The sequence below is a fragment of the Phyllopteryx taeniolatus genome, chromosome 12, assembly GCF_024500385.1.
Source record: "Phyllopteryx taeniolatus isolate TA_2022b chromosome 12, UOR_Ptae_1.2, whole genome shotgun sequence".
NCBI lineage: Eukaryota > Metazoa > Chordata > Actinopteri > Syngnathiformes > Syngnathidae > Phyllopteryx > Phyllopteryx taeniolatus.
In genome coordinates, this window is record NC_084513.1 from 12,911,030 (window position 1) to 12,923,637 (window position 12,608).

At 40.2% G+C, this 12,608-nt stretch overlaps 1 protein-coding gene across 2 annotated transcripts in view; it reads right to left on the reverse strand.

Annotated features, from left to right (window-relative positions):
• Window positions 1–112: 112 nt before the first annotated feature.
• tlk1a (tousled-like kinase 1a) overlaps window positions 113–12,608 on the reverse strand; it is a 24,167-nt gene continuing 11,671 nt past the window's right edge. For both annotated transcript variants that reach the window (XM_061793367.1, XM_061793366.1), the window contains exons 4-22: window positions 10,927–10,965; window positions 10,157–10,232; window positions 10,020–10,063; window positions 9,741–9,836; window positions 9,573–9,665; window positions 9,399–9,491; window positions 9,152–9,262; window positions 8,917–9,053; window positions 8,516–8,704; window positions 7,637–7,703; window positions 7,233–7,330; window positions 5,573–5,654; window positions 5,401–5,492; window positions 5,220–5,309; window positions 4,947–5,116; window positions 2,924–3,059; window positions 2,719–2,830; window positions 2,528–2,635; window positions 113–1,065 (exon numbers count right to left, since the gene is read on the reverse strand). In XM_061793367.1, the coding sequence (XP_061649351.1) occupies window positions 895–1,065; window positions 2,528–2,635; window positions 2,719–2,830; window positions 2,924–3,059; window positions 4,947–5,116; window positions 5,220–5,309; window positions 5,401–5,492; window positions 5,573–5,654; window positions 7,233–7,330; window positions 7,637–7,703; window positions 8,516–8,704; window positions 8,917–9,053; window positions 9,152–9,262; window positions 9,399–9,491; window positions 9,573–9,665; window positions 9,741–9,836; window positions 10,020–10,063; window positions 10,157–10,232; window positions 10,927–10,965 (2,004 nt within the window). In that variant the 3' untranslated portion in view covers window positions 113–894. The remainder of the gene's footprint in view (window positions 1,066–2,527; window positions 2,636–2,718; window positions 2,831–2,923; window positions 3,060–4,946; window positions 5,117–5,219; window positions 5,310–5,400; window positions 5,493–5,572; window positions 5,655–7,232; window positions 7,331–7,636; window positions 7,704–8,515; window positions 8,705–8,916; window positions 9,054–9,151; window positions 9,263–9,398; window positions 9,492–9,572; window positions 9,666–9,740; window positions 9,837–10,019; window positions 10,064–10,156; window positions 10,233–10,926; window positions 10,966–12,608) is intronic.

Here is a 12,608-nt window from a genome sequence, read left to right on the forward strand (position 1 = left end):
CTGCTCAACTGTTATAATGTACTTCTCCCCAACGCTACAGCGCATCTCTATACTGAGATCAGTAATAATGAGTGATGTATGGATTAAACTGAAATGAACATACTCAACATAGTTCACTTGGGGGGAGAGGGCAATTCCTGTCATTTATTATTCACTCTTAGTGGAACTATACAATGTGTACCCGAAGTGAAATATACAGCCCTTGAAAAAATAAGAGCAACAAAAGCAGCAAAACTAATCCACCCAAAAAGGCTTTTTTTTTTTTTTTTGTTAAACAAGTGGACATTTTAACGCTTTGTACATGTTACTGCTGCATTTCAAAATCCAAAAGAGAAACTGTACAGAATATACTTTTCCAAGTTATCTGTATTAATATTCCTGCATAGGATTTTATGACAATTCTACATTTGGTTATTTTGTGCATGAAACGGAAGTACTGAAAGCTTCCCCGGCCTACATGACACTAGATGCTCTTTGTATGCTACACATTACATTCTCATGGCTAACAAACTCAAATTAAAGCCTAACATGTACATGTGAACCTTAAACCTTAATTAACAGCGGGTTGCCCAGTCTCCCTCAGGCTCTATCCTTCTGCAACATTTGAACAGTGTCCACTCACATTTTCTTCAAGGTACGGAGTCTGTTTCAGTGCTTTTGTCATCTCCTCAAAGCGGCTGATAAGCCCATGTCCTTTCTTAATTTAAAAAAAAAAAGAAAATAAACACCACTCCTTTACTGTCCGTCTGTTGATGAAGTCAGAGGTGGCCAGGCAATGGAGATCTGCTCACCCCACTCCCTCCTGCTGCTTGCTGGCCGCTGGCCTCAGAGATGCTCGCCCTGCATTGGTGGGGGGGGTCCGCTTGGGTCAGGCTGCGTCACAGTATCAGGCTGTCAGTATGAGATGATGCTAGAGGAGGCTGTTCCTGAGCCAGCTGCATTCATCTGAAGATTCCCAGAGGAGCTAGACCTCCGTATGTGAGGGAGAAGGTAGGGGTCACTTCCCATCTGGTGAACGCCGATGCGGTCCTCCTTCCTGTATGCCAGGCAGCGCCTTATAAAGGCCTGAAAGGGAAGAGGAGGGACAATCAGTAGTGTTTAAAGCCAGGGTGTCAAAATGAGTTTTGACACCCCGTAGCCGTACATGATTTGCTGAAGCAGGCTACATGAAATAATGTGGCAGGCTGGATCTGGCATGGAGTTTGACACTTGTGGCTTAAAGACAAAGGATATAGAATTAATTGTGAGACTGCAATGTCTATTTACGCACAAGTTGCCTCGCTTTTTTGAGTAGTCGTGTAACAAACTCCTAACCAAACAATCTTCAATCCTTAGTTCATTGTCACATTGTGTTTGATCTGGTTATGGTATACAAGATCATTTATGGCTAAATTGATAAATTTTTAAATATGCATTGTCGGATCGCACAAGAGGTGATGATTTCAGTGAGAGGATAGTGCCATTTTCAGAATAATCTTAGCGGTGACAGTTAACTCTCGCTTGCTATCAATTTTCCGAAGCAGTGTAGTTTAACTGTCCTTTGATGAAATGCATGAGGTTGTGGCTAAGCAAACCCAGACAATGGCCCACCTCAACCCCCACTGGTAAATCTGTAAAAGCACTAAGCGCAGGTCAATTTCTTTAAAAGAATGCAATGTTTGTTGGCGGTGACACCGCATAAGTTGCCTGGCATTTTTGAGTATTCGTGTAACGAACGCCTAACCAAACAGAATTTTGGGAGTAACGAGTTACTTTGTTACTTTGTAACACGTTACTCCAAATCTGCCATTTTGAGTAACGAGTAAAGAAACGGGTTACTTCTCCCGGGAAAGTAATTACAGTTCAGTTACTTCTTCAATCCAACAATAGTCACTTTTGCATCATCAACGTCTCTCACCAAACAGTGATTTGTAGCTTGTGATTCAAACAAAAGACAGTCCAAGTGTGCGGTAGCATTTAACAGAGACCGCCCTTTTTTTCTCCCAACAAATAGAAGAGATTGGGAAGTGATTGTTGAGTCTCCAATGCACAGTGATGGTGCAGTACCATAAAAATGCAAAGAAATGCACGATTTCACTGTCGCCACATTATTTTGGTTATTTTCCTTAGTAAAAAGGGTATTTGATTGTTACTTTTTTAATTTACACATTAAGAAGACAAGACAGTTTTACTGGTGTGATAAACACACAACACATTGTGGGTTAACTATTCATACAGAGTGCGCGATCATCAATCGGTCACGGAGGGTAAGGACTGACTCGCTGGAGGACTTACAATACTTCGCTAAAATAATATTTACAATCAAAAGTGAGAACTCTCCACTTCGTCTGTGAGCTGGTTGAACGAGCTTCACAACTGACGTCACGTAGTAAGAAAAAAAGTTCTCGCTCTTCGCATCAAAATTACTGTGGTGGGAGCAATGGTGTGTGTGTATACGTGTCACTCCCTTTCATGTTTATGTACATGAAAAGGCGTAACTGTGGCAACACTGTTTGTTGGCTGGCTAAACAATAAAACCAAGACAAACCTTAGCTTCATTACTGGAAACAGGCTTCACGGGGAATTGGACGTCGGTAGCTTTGAGTATTGTGTTCTCCTGAAGGATGTCCTGTTGTGACTGATTGTGGCCAAAGGGCTGAAGAGAAGGAGTAATTCTTAATCACCAGGGAACACTTTAAAATATTCAAAAAGAGGAACTAGCCGCATTTTGCTCCTTACCTTCCTTCCATAAAGACACTGGAAGAAGATGACACCGACAGACCACACATCCACCTTGTTGGAGATCTTTGGAGGCTCTTTTCCAACCACAAAACATTCAGGAGGCAAGTACCTAACACCAGATTTAGTCAGAATTGGTACAGCTAGTGCCTACTGACTAATATTTTTTTTACTGTCACAGTTCACATAGGATTTCTCTTCTCACCAATATGTCCCCGCACCCTGCGACGTCAGGTCCATCCCATCCACACCATAGTTGTCATCATCCATGATTTTGGACAAACCAAAGTCAGTGATTTTGATTTCGCCACAGGCTGTCCCGTCCACTAATAAGATGTTACCTTAAAACAAAAATAGAGCATGTATTAAGAGATCATCAGGTGTGCCGTGGGAAACTATGAAATACATAATTGGTCTAAAAATTGTATTTCAACATCTCTGAGTGTGTTGCTTCAGTTCCTGCAAGGAATATCAGCTTTGCGTTCAACTAAATCGAGACAAGATCGTCATTATTTCCGTACAGCAAATACTTTTTGTGGCATTTTCGTTAGGCTGTGTGCAGTTAGATTTTTCTGAAGTAAAAGATATGCCTTTGCTCAAAGGTAAAGAAACGCTGCACTAGCTGACTCATCAACTGTGCCGTCTGTTAGTATCAGGCCAAGGAGATTATTGTCATTGGTGTTGGTTTGTGTGCACCTTTATGTCGAAATGTTTTACATATTACCTATACCTGCATATTCCCAATGGACAGTTATGTTCCAGTTCATTTTCAACTTTTATGAGACATTGATGGCATTACATTTTTTTTTTAAATGTATTGTACTGGATTACCAATGTATCAGAGTATCCTCCAGTTGATCCAAATTTAAAAGAGAAAGGGATACACATTTTGGCTAACTTTAAGATCAAATCCCAACAATATGAAACGGATCCCTAAAACACTAATCTGTCGTGTGCGCACAGACAAAAGTAATTTCTATGAATCACAGAAATCAAGGAATTTATCCCAAAAACCTATACTGTTTATAATGAGCCATTCCAATTTAATAGTTCAACAAATCCCCATTTGACATTTTTAGATCCAATTTGATCAGATTTTATTGTATTGTATTGTGCGTTGGTGGAAGTTATTACTCTTTACCACCTGTGGATGTTCACTAAATGTTTTTTTCCTAGGTCCTGGACTTCCAGAGATCTCTTGTTGAACCAGTTTAAGCTTTTGTGGTCAGTGGTATGGTTTTAATTCAAGTTTTTTACACGGCAGTCCACTGATCAACAGATTAGGTGTTTTTTTTTTTTTTTGTCCTGTTCGGCTGTTAGGTGAAGCAGAATGAGGATCTGTATCCCTTTTATGCCGGAACAGTTTTACTGTGTCACAGTGGAGTTTTTAAGCCTCCGCTGTGGTTTCTTATAATGGATGTTTATTGAGAATCAGAATCGATCAGTCGAACAGAACAAAGTTTCTAGAGGGGAGAGAGAAATGAAGACAAAAGACAAAGCACTAATTGTAAACAGGTTGAGAGAAGTAAATAATTACATATCTATAACAATGAAACATATGAGTGTTGCAAGAGGCTGTAGTGGTACATCCTGTGAGGAAAGGACAGGACAAGATAGAACAGGACAAGGACAGGAGAAAAAGCATACAGGGCAAGGGTCGTGAACCCGGCTAAAGTGTGGGTGGGATTGACTATGTAAATTATAAAAGTCTATAGGACGAGAGTGTGAGTGGGGGGGATACACAAGCAATTTGCATATTCATGAGTTATTTGTCGCAATAAGTGAGTGGCCCCACACCCAGCGAAAGAGTCCCAGGGGTGTGTGCCTGCGGACACATGCAAGTGAATTGACAAAGTTTTGCATGCACAAAGACTGACAGAAGTGTCCTGGAACTGCTGTGCCTGCACCGCGGAGGCAGAGGACACCACCCAATCAATCGAAGGGCGGGATCGGGCCCAGGGGTCCACCGGAGAGCAGCCCGGTGGACGGGACACGTCCCAAACTGAGGGACCCCGGGCGGTACACCGGCCCCACTGAGGCGCCCCGACAACTAGCCACCCGTTGGAGCCCACAGGGACCCAATGCCACCCCGCAGGCAAACCTAGTGTATCAGTACCCCTCCCCCAACCCCTACGAGTGGTGTGGTGCATTAAAATCTGGAAAAGTCAGTGAGCCGAGGGGGCTGGGGGGGTTATTAGGTGTTACCAAAGTCAGAAGGGGACATTTACCTGGCTTAAGGTCATAATGGATGATAGGGGGTTTGATGTCATTCAGGTATTTTAGTGCGTTCACAATCTGCATAACTATGGATCGAGCCTCCTTCTCTGACATGAGCTTGTGCTGCTTCAAGTAGAAATCCAAGTCGTTGCCATCGCAGTACTCCATAACAGTGCAAAACCTGTCAGACGAGACAGCGGAGTAAAATGCCAAGTCCAACCACAAAAACGAAACCATTACGGCTGCTTCAGAAACAATATTAGGGAATTCATGAGGTGACCAACGTGTCTGTGTCCAGTGAGAAGTAGTCATAAAGTTTCACGATTCTGGGATGGTCCAGCTCCTTGTGTATTCTATACTCTCGACACGCATGCCTGTAGAGAGAAAGCCAGCGCTTAGAAGATCATGCTAGAGCAAGTTATTTCATATCAGAGGTGTTGTGTCTTTCAATGTGTGCCTACATACTTGTGGTAGTTCTCCTTTTTCTCCTCCCTCCAGTTTTTGTTGAGTTGGTGGATTTTTACAGCGGCATATCTTTGCTCAATCAAGTCAAAAGCCTGCATGACACAGAAGGGTGTTATTTCTGTCACCCAAAAAAATAAAATAAATAAAAAATCCAATAATGTGTGCGACTTGCCTTATAAACTTCACTAAATCCCCCTCTCCCGAGAAGGTGCAAGAGCAGATATCTTTCATTCAATGTAGGGTGATCTTTAAATCTGTGGATGAAATGAAAACAAACATAACATTAAGGGGTGATAATAGATTCTGATCTATTATCATATCCGTGTAAAATCAATGTAGCAGAACCACTTATTACCCAACGATGAACACATTTTGTAATACTTTGGAACCAATAAGCAGTGTTTGGAAAGTTCAATTGCTACGGGAACTAGTTCAAAGTTCAGTTCATTGTTCCAAAAATGAACTATTTAATTTTTTTCCCCAAATATGTTGCTGATAGGCTTTCACCCTACAATCTCAAAAATGAGGAAAAACTTGAAGTGTTTTTTAAAATGAGGAATTAAAACCAAAACAGGACTTCTGTCCTTAATATGCAAATAAAAACATTTAACACTGTATGACAGAAACAATGGCGAAAGGACATTGATAACTTTGCATTCCTTGCAGCTCCGGGTGACCATATTAACAAAATATTTTATCTCATCTATTCTTATATTACAAAACAAAATAAATTCAACATTATGACAGTGTGATTGCACAGTATTTTAACTAACTCATTCTGATACAAATTATTTTCCTAATATTAAATTTTTACAATGATGTACTGCATTACAAAACAACCAAAGAACATATTAGCTCTCATTTACGCAGTGTTCCTGAACGCACCTCGCGCACACATTGTGAGTGCCTGCTGAAAGTAAACATGAATGGCGGTTGCCAAATACCGCATTCATCCCCGACATATGAAGGCTCGTATATAGTGTGTCCAGACGGGTTTTGTCCTGATGTCCCTAACAAAACCTGGCACTCTTGAATGAAAATGAACTTTTGTTCGAAAACTGTTCTTTGACGCCGGAATGAGAGTGTTCTCAATAACGTTCATCTGGCAGAAATGAACTAAGTTCAGTTCATGTTCACCAAAAATATGAATTCGTTCATGAACTTTCATTAATTGAACTTGTTCAGGTACAACACTGGCAATAAGGTTTTTATCCACGCTTTAAATTAACTTAACCATTTAAAAATTGGGACGTATAATGTAATCTTATCTGACACACCTCATATACTGTATGTTCTGTTCTCGTCTGGTATGACATTATTTAGGACTAACTGGAGGTTATGTGCAACTTTAAAGCAACACCCCCCCCCCCCCCCCCAACCCAGAATGTCTAACTTGGAATTATACCACCTCCTTCTTCAACTGTAGACATTTTTTACAGAATCACCAAACTGTGACAATCATACCACCAATGTATTCTTGCTCAATAGCATTCTAAACTGTACATCATAGACAAATGATAGATACCTAATTAATCCTGAGGGGAAATTCCAGCATCCAGTCATATTGATACCTACTGGAGATTTTTTTTCTTTTAATTTAGTACATGCAAATAATTTTCACAAATTGCAGTTACATTTGTTTCATACTGGGATCTAGATTTGACCCATAAATATTTTAATAATAATAATTATTATTATAACATTATAATAATAATAATTTTATTTTAATAGTTGGTTCTACATACAGCAATATCTTGAATACCGGATTTGTGTGAAACTGTGAACGCCAAGCTCCCTGGTGTCAATGCAAAGAAACGATCATTCTCACTCACTGTGAGCTGTCTTCATTATTTATTCTCTTCAGTTCCCGAATGTGAAGGTTGCGCACCCTCTCCAGACGCTCCAGCTCCGCCTGGATCTCTGCTTCTTCCTATAAAAGATTCAAGTGCACAAACACAAGGAACTTCAGAATAGTGACTACAAGGAGAGGGTATCATCAAACCCTGCTTGTCCACAGCTGATGAGCAGTGGTGAATATTAATGAATGGCTTAGTACAGTCTTGTTTGTTATCACAAAAACAATACAAACTTTTATAACCATATGGTCAACTATCCTAATATTGAAAATGCTGCCTTTGCTACATATTGTTATTTACAGACTTGAATTGCTTTTTACACGTTTTGCTTCCTGCAAGATGATCTATTTAATAATAGACATGGTCATTGATCAACAAACCTTCTTGAGGTGTCCAAGTCGCAGTTTGAAGATCTCCTCCTGTTCATGGTACTCAGCTAGCGTTAGCCTTTACAAGAGACACAAACATGGAGGAAAAACAAACCCCATGATTATTTCTATTACTAATTTACTCTGTTATGGTACAATTAACCAACCAGACTGCTGAAGATCACTGAATTTGCTGTGCAAGTGGTACACCAAAATGCATACAGAGTGCTTTTCAATGGACCCTTCTCAAGGGCTTGTACTGTGGTCTACAGTTGAGTCCAGAAATTTTAGCATTGGCTCAAATTTTGTGTTACCCTTACTTTCCGCTTTACCATTTTCTGAAAATAATCAACATTTTCTGTTTCAGTTTACCTGGGGTGCACGGTATACCTGTACTAGACAAGTACTGCGATACATCTCTGTCACAAATGAAAGGATACCACATAATTTTAGTACCAGTACTGCTGCATATTTCAGCAGATAGCGAACAGTTTGCCCCAAAAAAGAGAAGGTCTACTTCAAGCTGTTCACTCCTGTTAAATTATGTTCAGTATTTGTATGTGGAAAGAACAAAAGCCAGACTAGCGCACTGCGGTAGACAATAAGCCTCTGTGGCTCCACACAATAATAGTACGGCACATTTTTCTGCTTTCACTGATGTTTTAAGTTTTTGCTGTGGCATGGTTACAGTATCAGTAAAGAGGTACTTTGTGCAGTTATAGTACCAAAGTCAGAAGTTTGGTATCGTGACAACACTGTTTACAATGTTGAACCTTGTTCAAGAACTTTGGTTATTGTCTCAGACATACCCTGTTTTTTTGGTAATATGAAAGCAATGTGAAATGGCAACGTTTGAATAATCGCCCTGTCCTAAACACTACATGAACTTACAGCTGAGGTAGGCTTGGTTTCAGGAAAGGATCACTTTCTGCTCCATTCACTGCCTTGGTTTTGCGTTGCTTTGGCTCAGAGTTTGTCACAGGTGCTTGAGAGTTGCTGGACGAAGGTGGTTTCCTCTTGGCTAGTAGTTTTCTTTGCCTCTCAATGTCCTCCCTTTGTTGATTGATCAACTCCTGCTGTCTAGAAAGCAAAAAGGGAATGTTTTGTTTGATGATACTACACTTTTTTTTTTTTTTTAAAGAAATTTACAAAACATTTACTAAGAATATTATTTGGTTTGACAATAGCAGATATCTGGAGCATTTTTATTGCATTCTCAGCAAATTAATAATAAATGAAAATTATATCTGCTCAAGGAGACGTGCAATATCAACACCATGACAGTGTCTCACTTTACGAGGTTTTGGAAGGCGTAGCCATCGGTCCACTGTTCAGTGAACGATGCTCCGTGTCTCACTGTGGTGAAATGGCCCAGACGGAGCCGATCCTGCATGCTTTTCTCCCGACAGGCCTGCTTCTCTTGGTTGCTCTGCCGAGCCGTTACAAATAGAGGTTAACAACTAACACTGCGCAAACAAACATCGATTTTGTATAAGACATGGCAATGAAATGTAAGTTGAAATGTACCTTTTCTATGAGTAGTTTCTTGCTCATGGTGATGCATTTATTCAAGCGTTCCTTGTATTTTTCAAGTAATTTTTGCTGTTCGTCTATCTGTCTCCTGAGATCACAGTTGGCCTATAAAAGGAGAACATTTTTAGCCAGTACCCACACAAATTGTACAGTTGTGTTATTTAAAGTGAAACAAATGTTTAGTTTAAGCTGTGTGTGTAAAGCTTTTCAGACAAAATATTTCAAACAAATGGTTGCATACCCGTAACAAATCATCTATTCTCCCCTCCTTCTTCTCAAGGTCTAGATTTTTAGTGCTTTCAAGGGCAGCCAACTTCAACACTGTGAGGTCCGTCTGATTGGAAATGGAAAAGGGTTAGACAAAAGTGGCTTATAAACAACTACAAAGTGACATGACGACCAGAGAGTCCCTCACCTGAACAAATTTGACCGCTAGTTGTTTTGGATGTGCCATGTGGTCACCAAAGGACAAACTGGTGGGAGATGAGCTATTTTGTCTACCCTGCAACTAAAGAGATAGCACTTGTGGTGAGAAAGCCCAACTCCAAATGAAGCACAACACAGACATTTGGACACAACTTACAGCAGTGCCCTGAGCGGAGTGAGAGTGAGAATTCTGAGGTGAGCGAATCACTGGTGGGAGGCCTCTCACCGGACTGGACCCATTCCCACCCTGGAACTAGAAGGGGGGAAAAATAGGACAAAGACTGAGCAAAAGTGATCACTGACAACACTTGGGAGTAGCAGATCTGCCAGTGCTTTTTGTTTTTCCATTCTGCTATTTTTTTCTTTTAAAGCATGAAGAAATAAGATTGGAACAGCAATTCCTTTCAACCAACTAACAACAAAATGGAAAACTTACATCAAAATAATCACTTATTTTGGGGCCTCGCACAGTTGTCTTTCCTATGGAGAGAAAAGAAAATGAAAAATTATGTTAGCCATATTTATTTTTACATATTGAACATTTTAATAAGAGAGTAACAAAAAGATACTTGCCTTGGCTACTCTCTGACTGAATGTCAGGTTTTCTTTTTCTGCCTCTGGGTGTTTCAGACTGCTTCTTCTCTGGAGTCTGAAAAGAGTTATGCTATTTAATTCAAAAAACAAAACAATTATGACAAACTTTCGAAACTAGTGCTGCATCTGGGTTATTGTCACACATCATAATCAGAATCATCTTTATTTGCCAACCATGTCAAAAACAAACAAGAAACTTGTTTCCGATAGTTGGAGCCACTAGAGTACAACAACAGACAGCCATTTGACAGAAAATACTTTCGAGACATAAAAACATAGTACGGAGAGTCACTGAGCAATGAAAGGTTACCGGTAATGCCGATACCAATTTTATTTTTATTTACAATTGTGCAAATGATCCAGAGTCCTCTAGCAATTTAGAGCAGTTTGAAATCAGTCACAGTCACTTAGAACTCCTACACATGGGAGCAGCTTCACAATGACTTGTCTTTTTGAGAAATGACTATAGTGCTTCAGACTATGAGTCTAGGATTCTTGTATAATAATACCTGGGCCAGGCTGCTGGGCAATTACCTACACTTTCCCTGGCAAACTCACCAGTTATGTAATCTTAGTTAAGGTAAATCTAGACTAGAGTGAAACCTTAGTACCGAAAAAAGATGCATATCATTGCTTTCCCTGTGCGAAGTAATGCTGTTAATTAGCTCGATGTGAAAATTTACATTCAGTTCCCTTTTTTTTGTGAAATCGTGACAGCAAAATATATTCTCTTTTGACCCAAAACTCACTGAGTAAGCTGGCGAACCGCCTCTTTTCACATCTGAACCCTAAAAATACAAGAGACAGAGACGTATTAGACAAAAGAAACAACAGTGAGAAGTTCTATTTACATCATAACTTAAAACATTTTCCAGTGTTGATAGTCATTAAAAAATTATGACGAAGATCAAACCAAAACCTTATTTCAACGTATTTGTCAGAAGAGCCCATTGTTTTCCTGAGCATGTTCATTTCAGTTCCAGAGCTGACAACATATAAAAATTAGCTTCTAGAACAATGTGTCCAAATTTGGCTGGATTTCCATATTTTCAAAATGTTGTCAACATTTTTTGCCGACAGTCTTAATCATAATTATTAATACATTATGGCTTTAATATTTGTCATTTTAATGTTTTTATTACAACAACCTTGTAATGGTGAACGCAACTGCACCCTGAATCAAAATAACAGCATATAAGATTTCGACGTTCCAGCATAAAAAATATCTGTCTATGGATTAATTAATTGTCTTTGGCCAATTTTCAAACCCTGGGGAGGGGAGACAATAAATGAATGAATAATAATAATGAAGTCTATGAAAGCAGATTAATCAGATCACCTTCTTCTTTTCCTTTCGGCTTGTCCTTTTAGCTCCATCCTCATCATCCTTCTACCAATATACTCACTATTTCTCCTCTGGACATGTCCAAACCATCGAAGTCTGCTCTCTCCAACTTTGTCTTCAAAACATCGAACCTTGGCTGTCCCTCTGATGAGCTCATTTCTAATTTTATCCAACCTGGTCACTCTAAGAGCGAACCTCAACATCTTCATTTCCGCCACCTCCAGCTCTGCTTCCTGTTGTCTCTTCAGTGCCACTGTCTCTAATCCGTACATCATGGCTGGCCTCATCACTGTTTTATAAACTTTGCCCTTCATCCGAGATGTGACTCTTCTGTCACATAACACACCTGACACCTTCCTCCACCCGTTCCAACCTGCTTGGACCCGTTTCTTCACTTCCTGACCACACTCACCATTGCTCTGGATGGTTGACTCAAGTATTTAAGTATTTAAAGTCCTCCACCCTTGCTATCTCTTCTCCCTGTAGCCTCACTCTTCTCCCACCACGCCTCTCATTCATGCACATATATTCTGTCTTACTTCGGCTAATCTTCATTCCTCTGCTTTCCAGTGCATGCCTCCATCTTTCCAACTGTTCCTCCTCCTGCTCCCTGCTTTCACTGCAGATCACAATGTCATCTGCAAACATCATGGTCCATGGGGATTCCAGTTTAACCTCATCTGTCACCCTATCCATCACCACTGCAAACAGGAAGGGGCTCAGGGCTGATGCCTGATGCAGTCCCACCTCCAACTTAAATTTGTCTGTCACACCACAGCACACCTCACCACTGTTCTGCTGCTCTCGTACATGTCCTGTATTATTCTAACATACTTCTCTGCCACTCCAGACTTCCGCATGCAGTACCACAGTTCCTCTCTGGGTACTCTGTCATAGGCTTTCTCTAGATCTACAAAGAGCAATGTAGCTCCTTCTGAACTTCTCTGTACTTTTCCATCAACATCCTCAAGGCAAATAATGCATCTGTGGTACTCTTTCAATGCATGAAACCATACTGTTGCTCACAGATACTCACTTCTGTCCTGAGTCTAGCCTCCACTACTCTTTCCCATAACTTCATTGTGT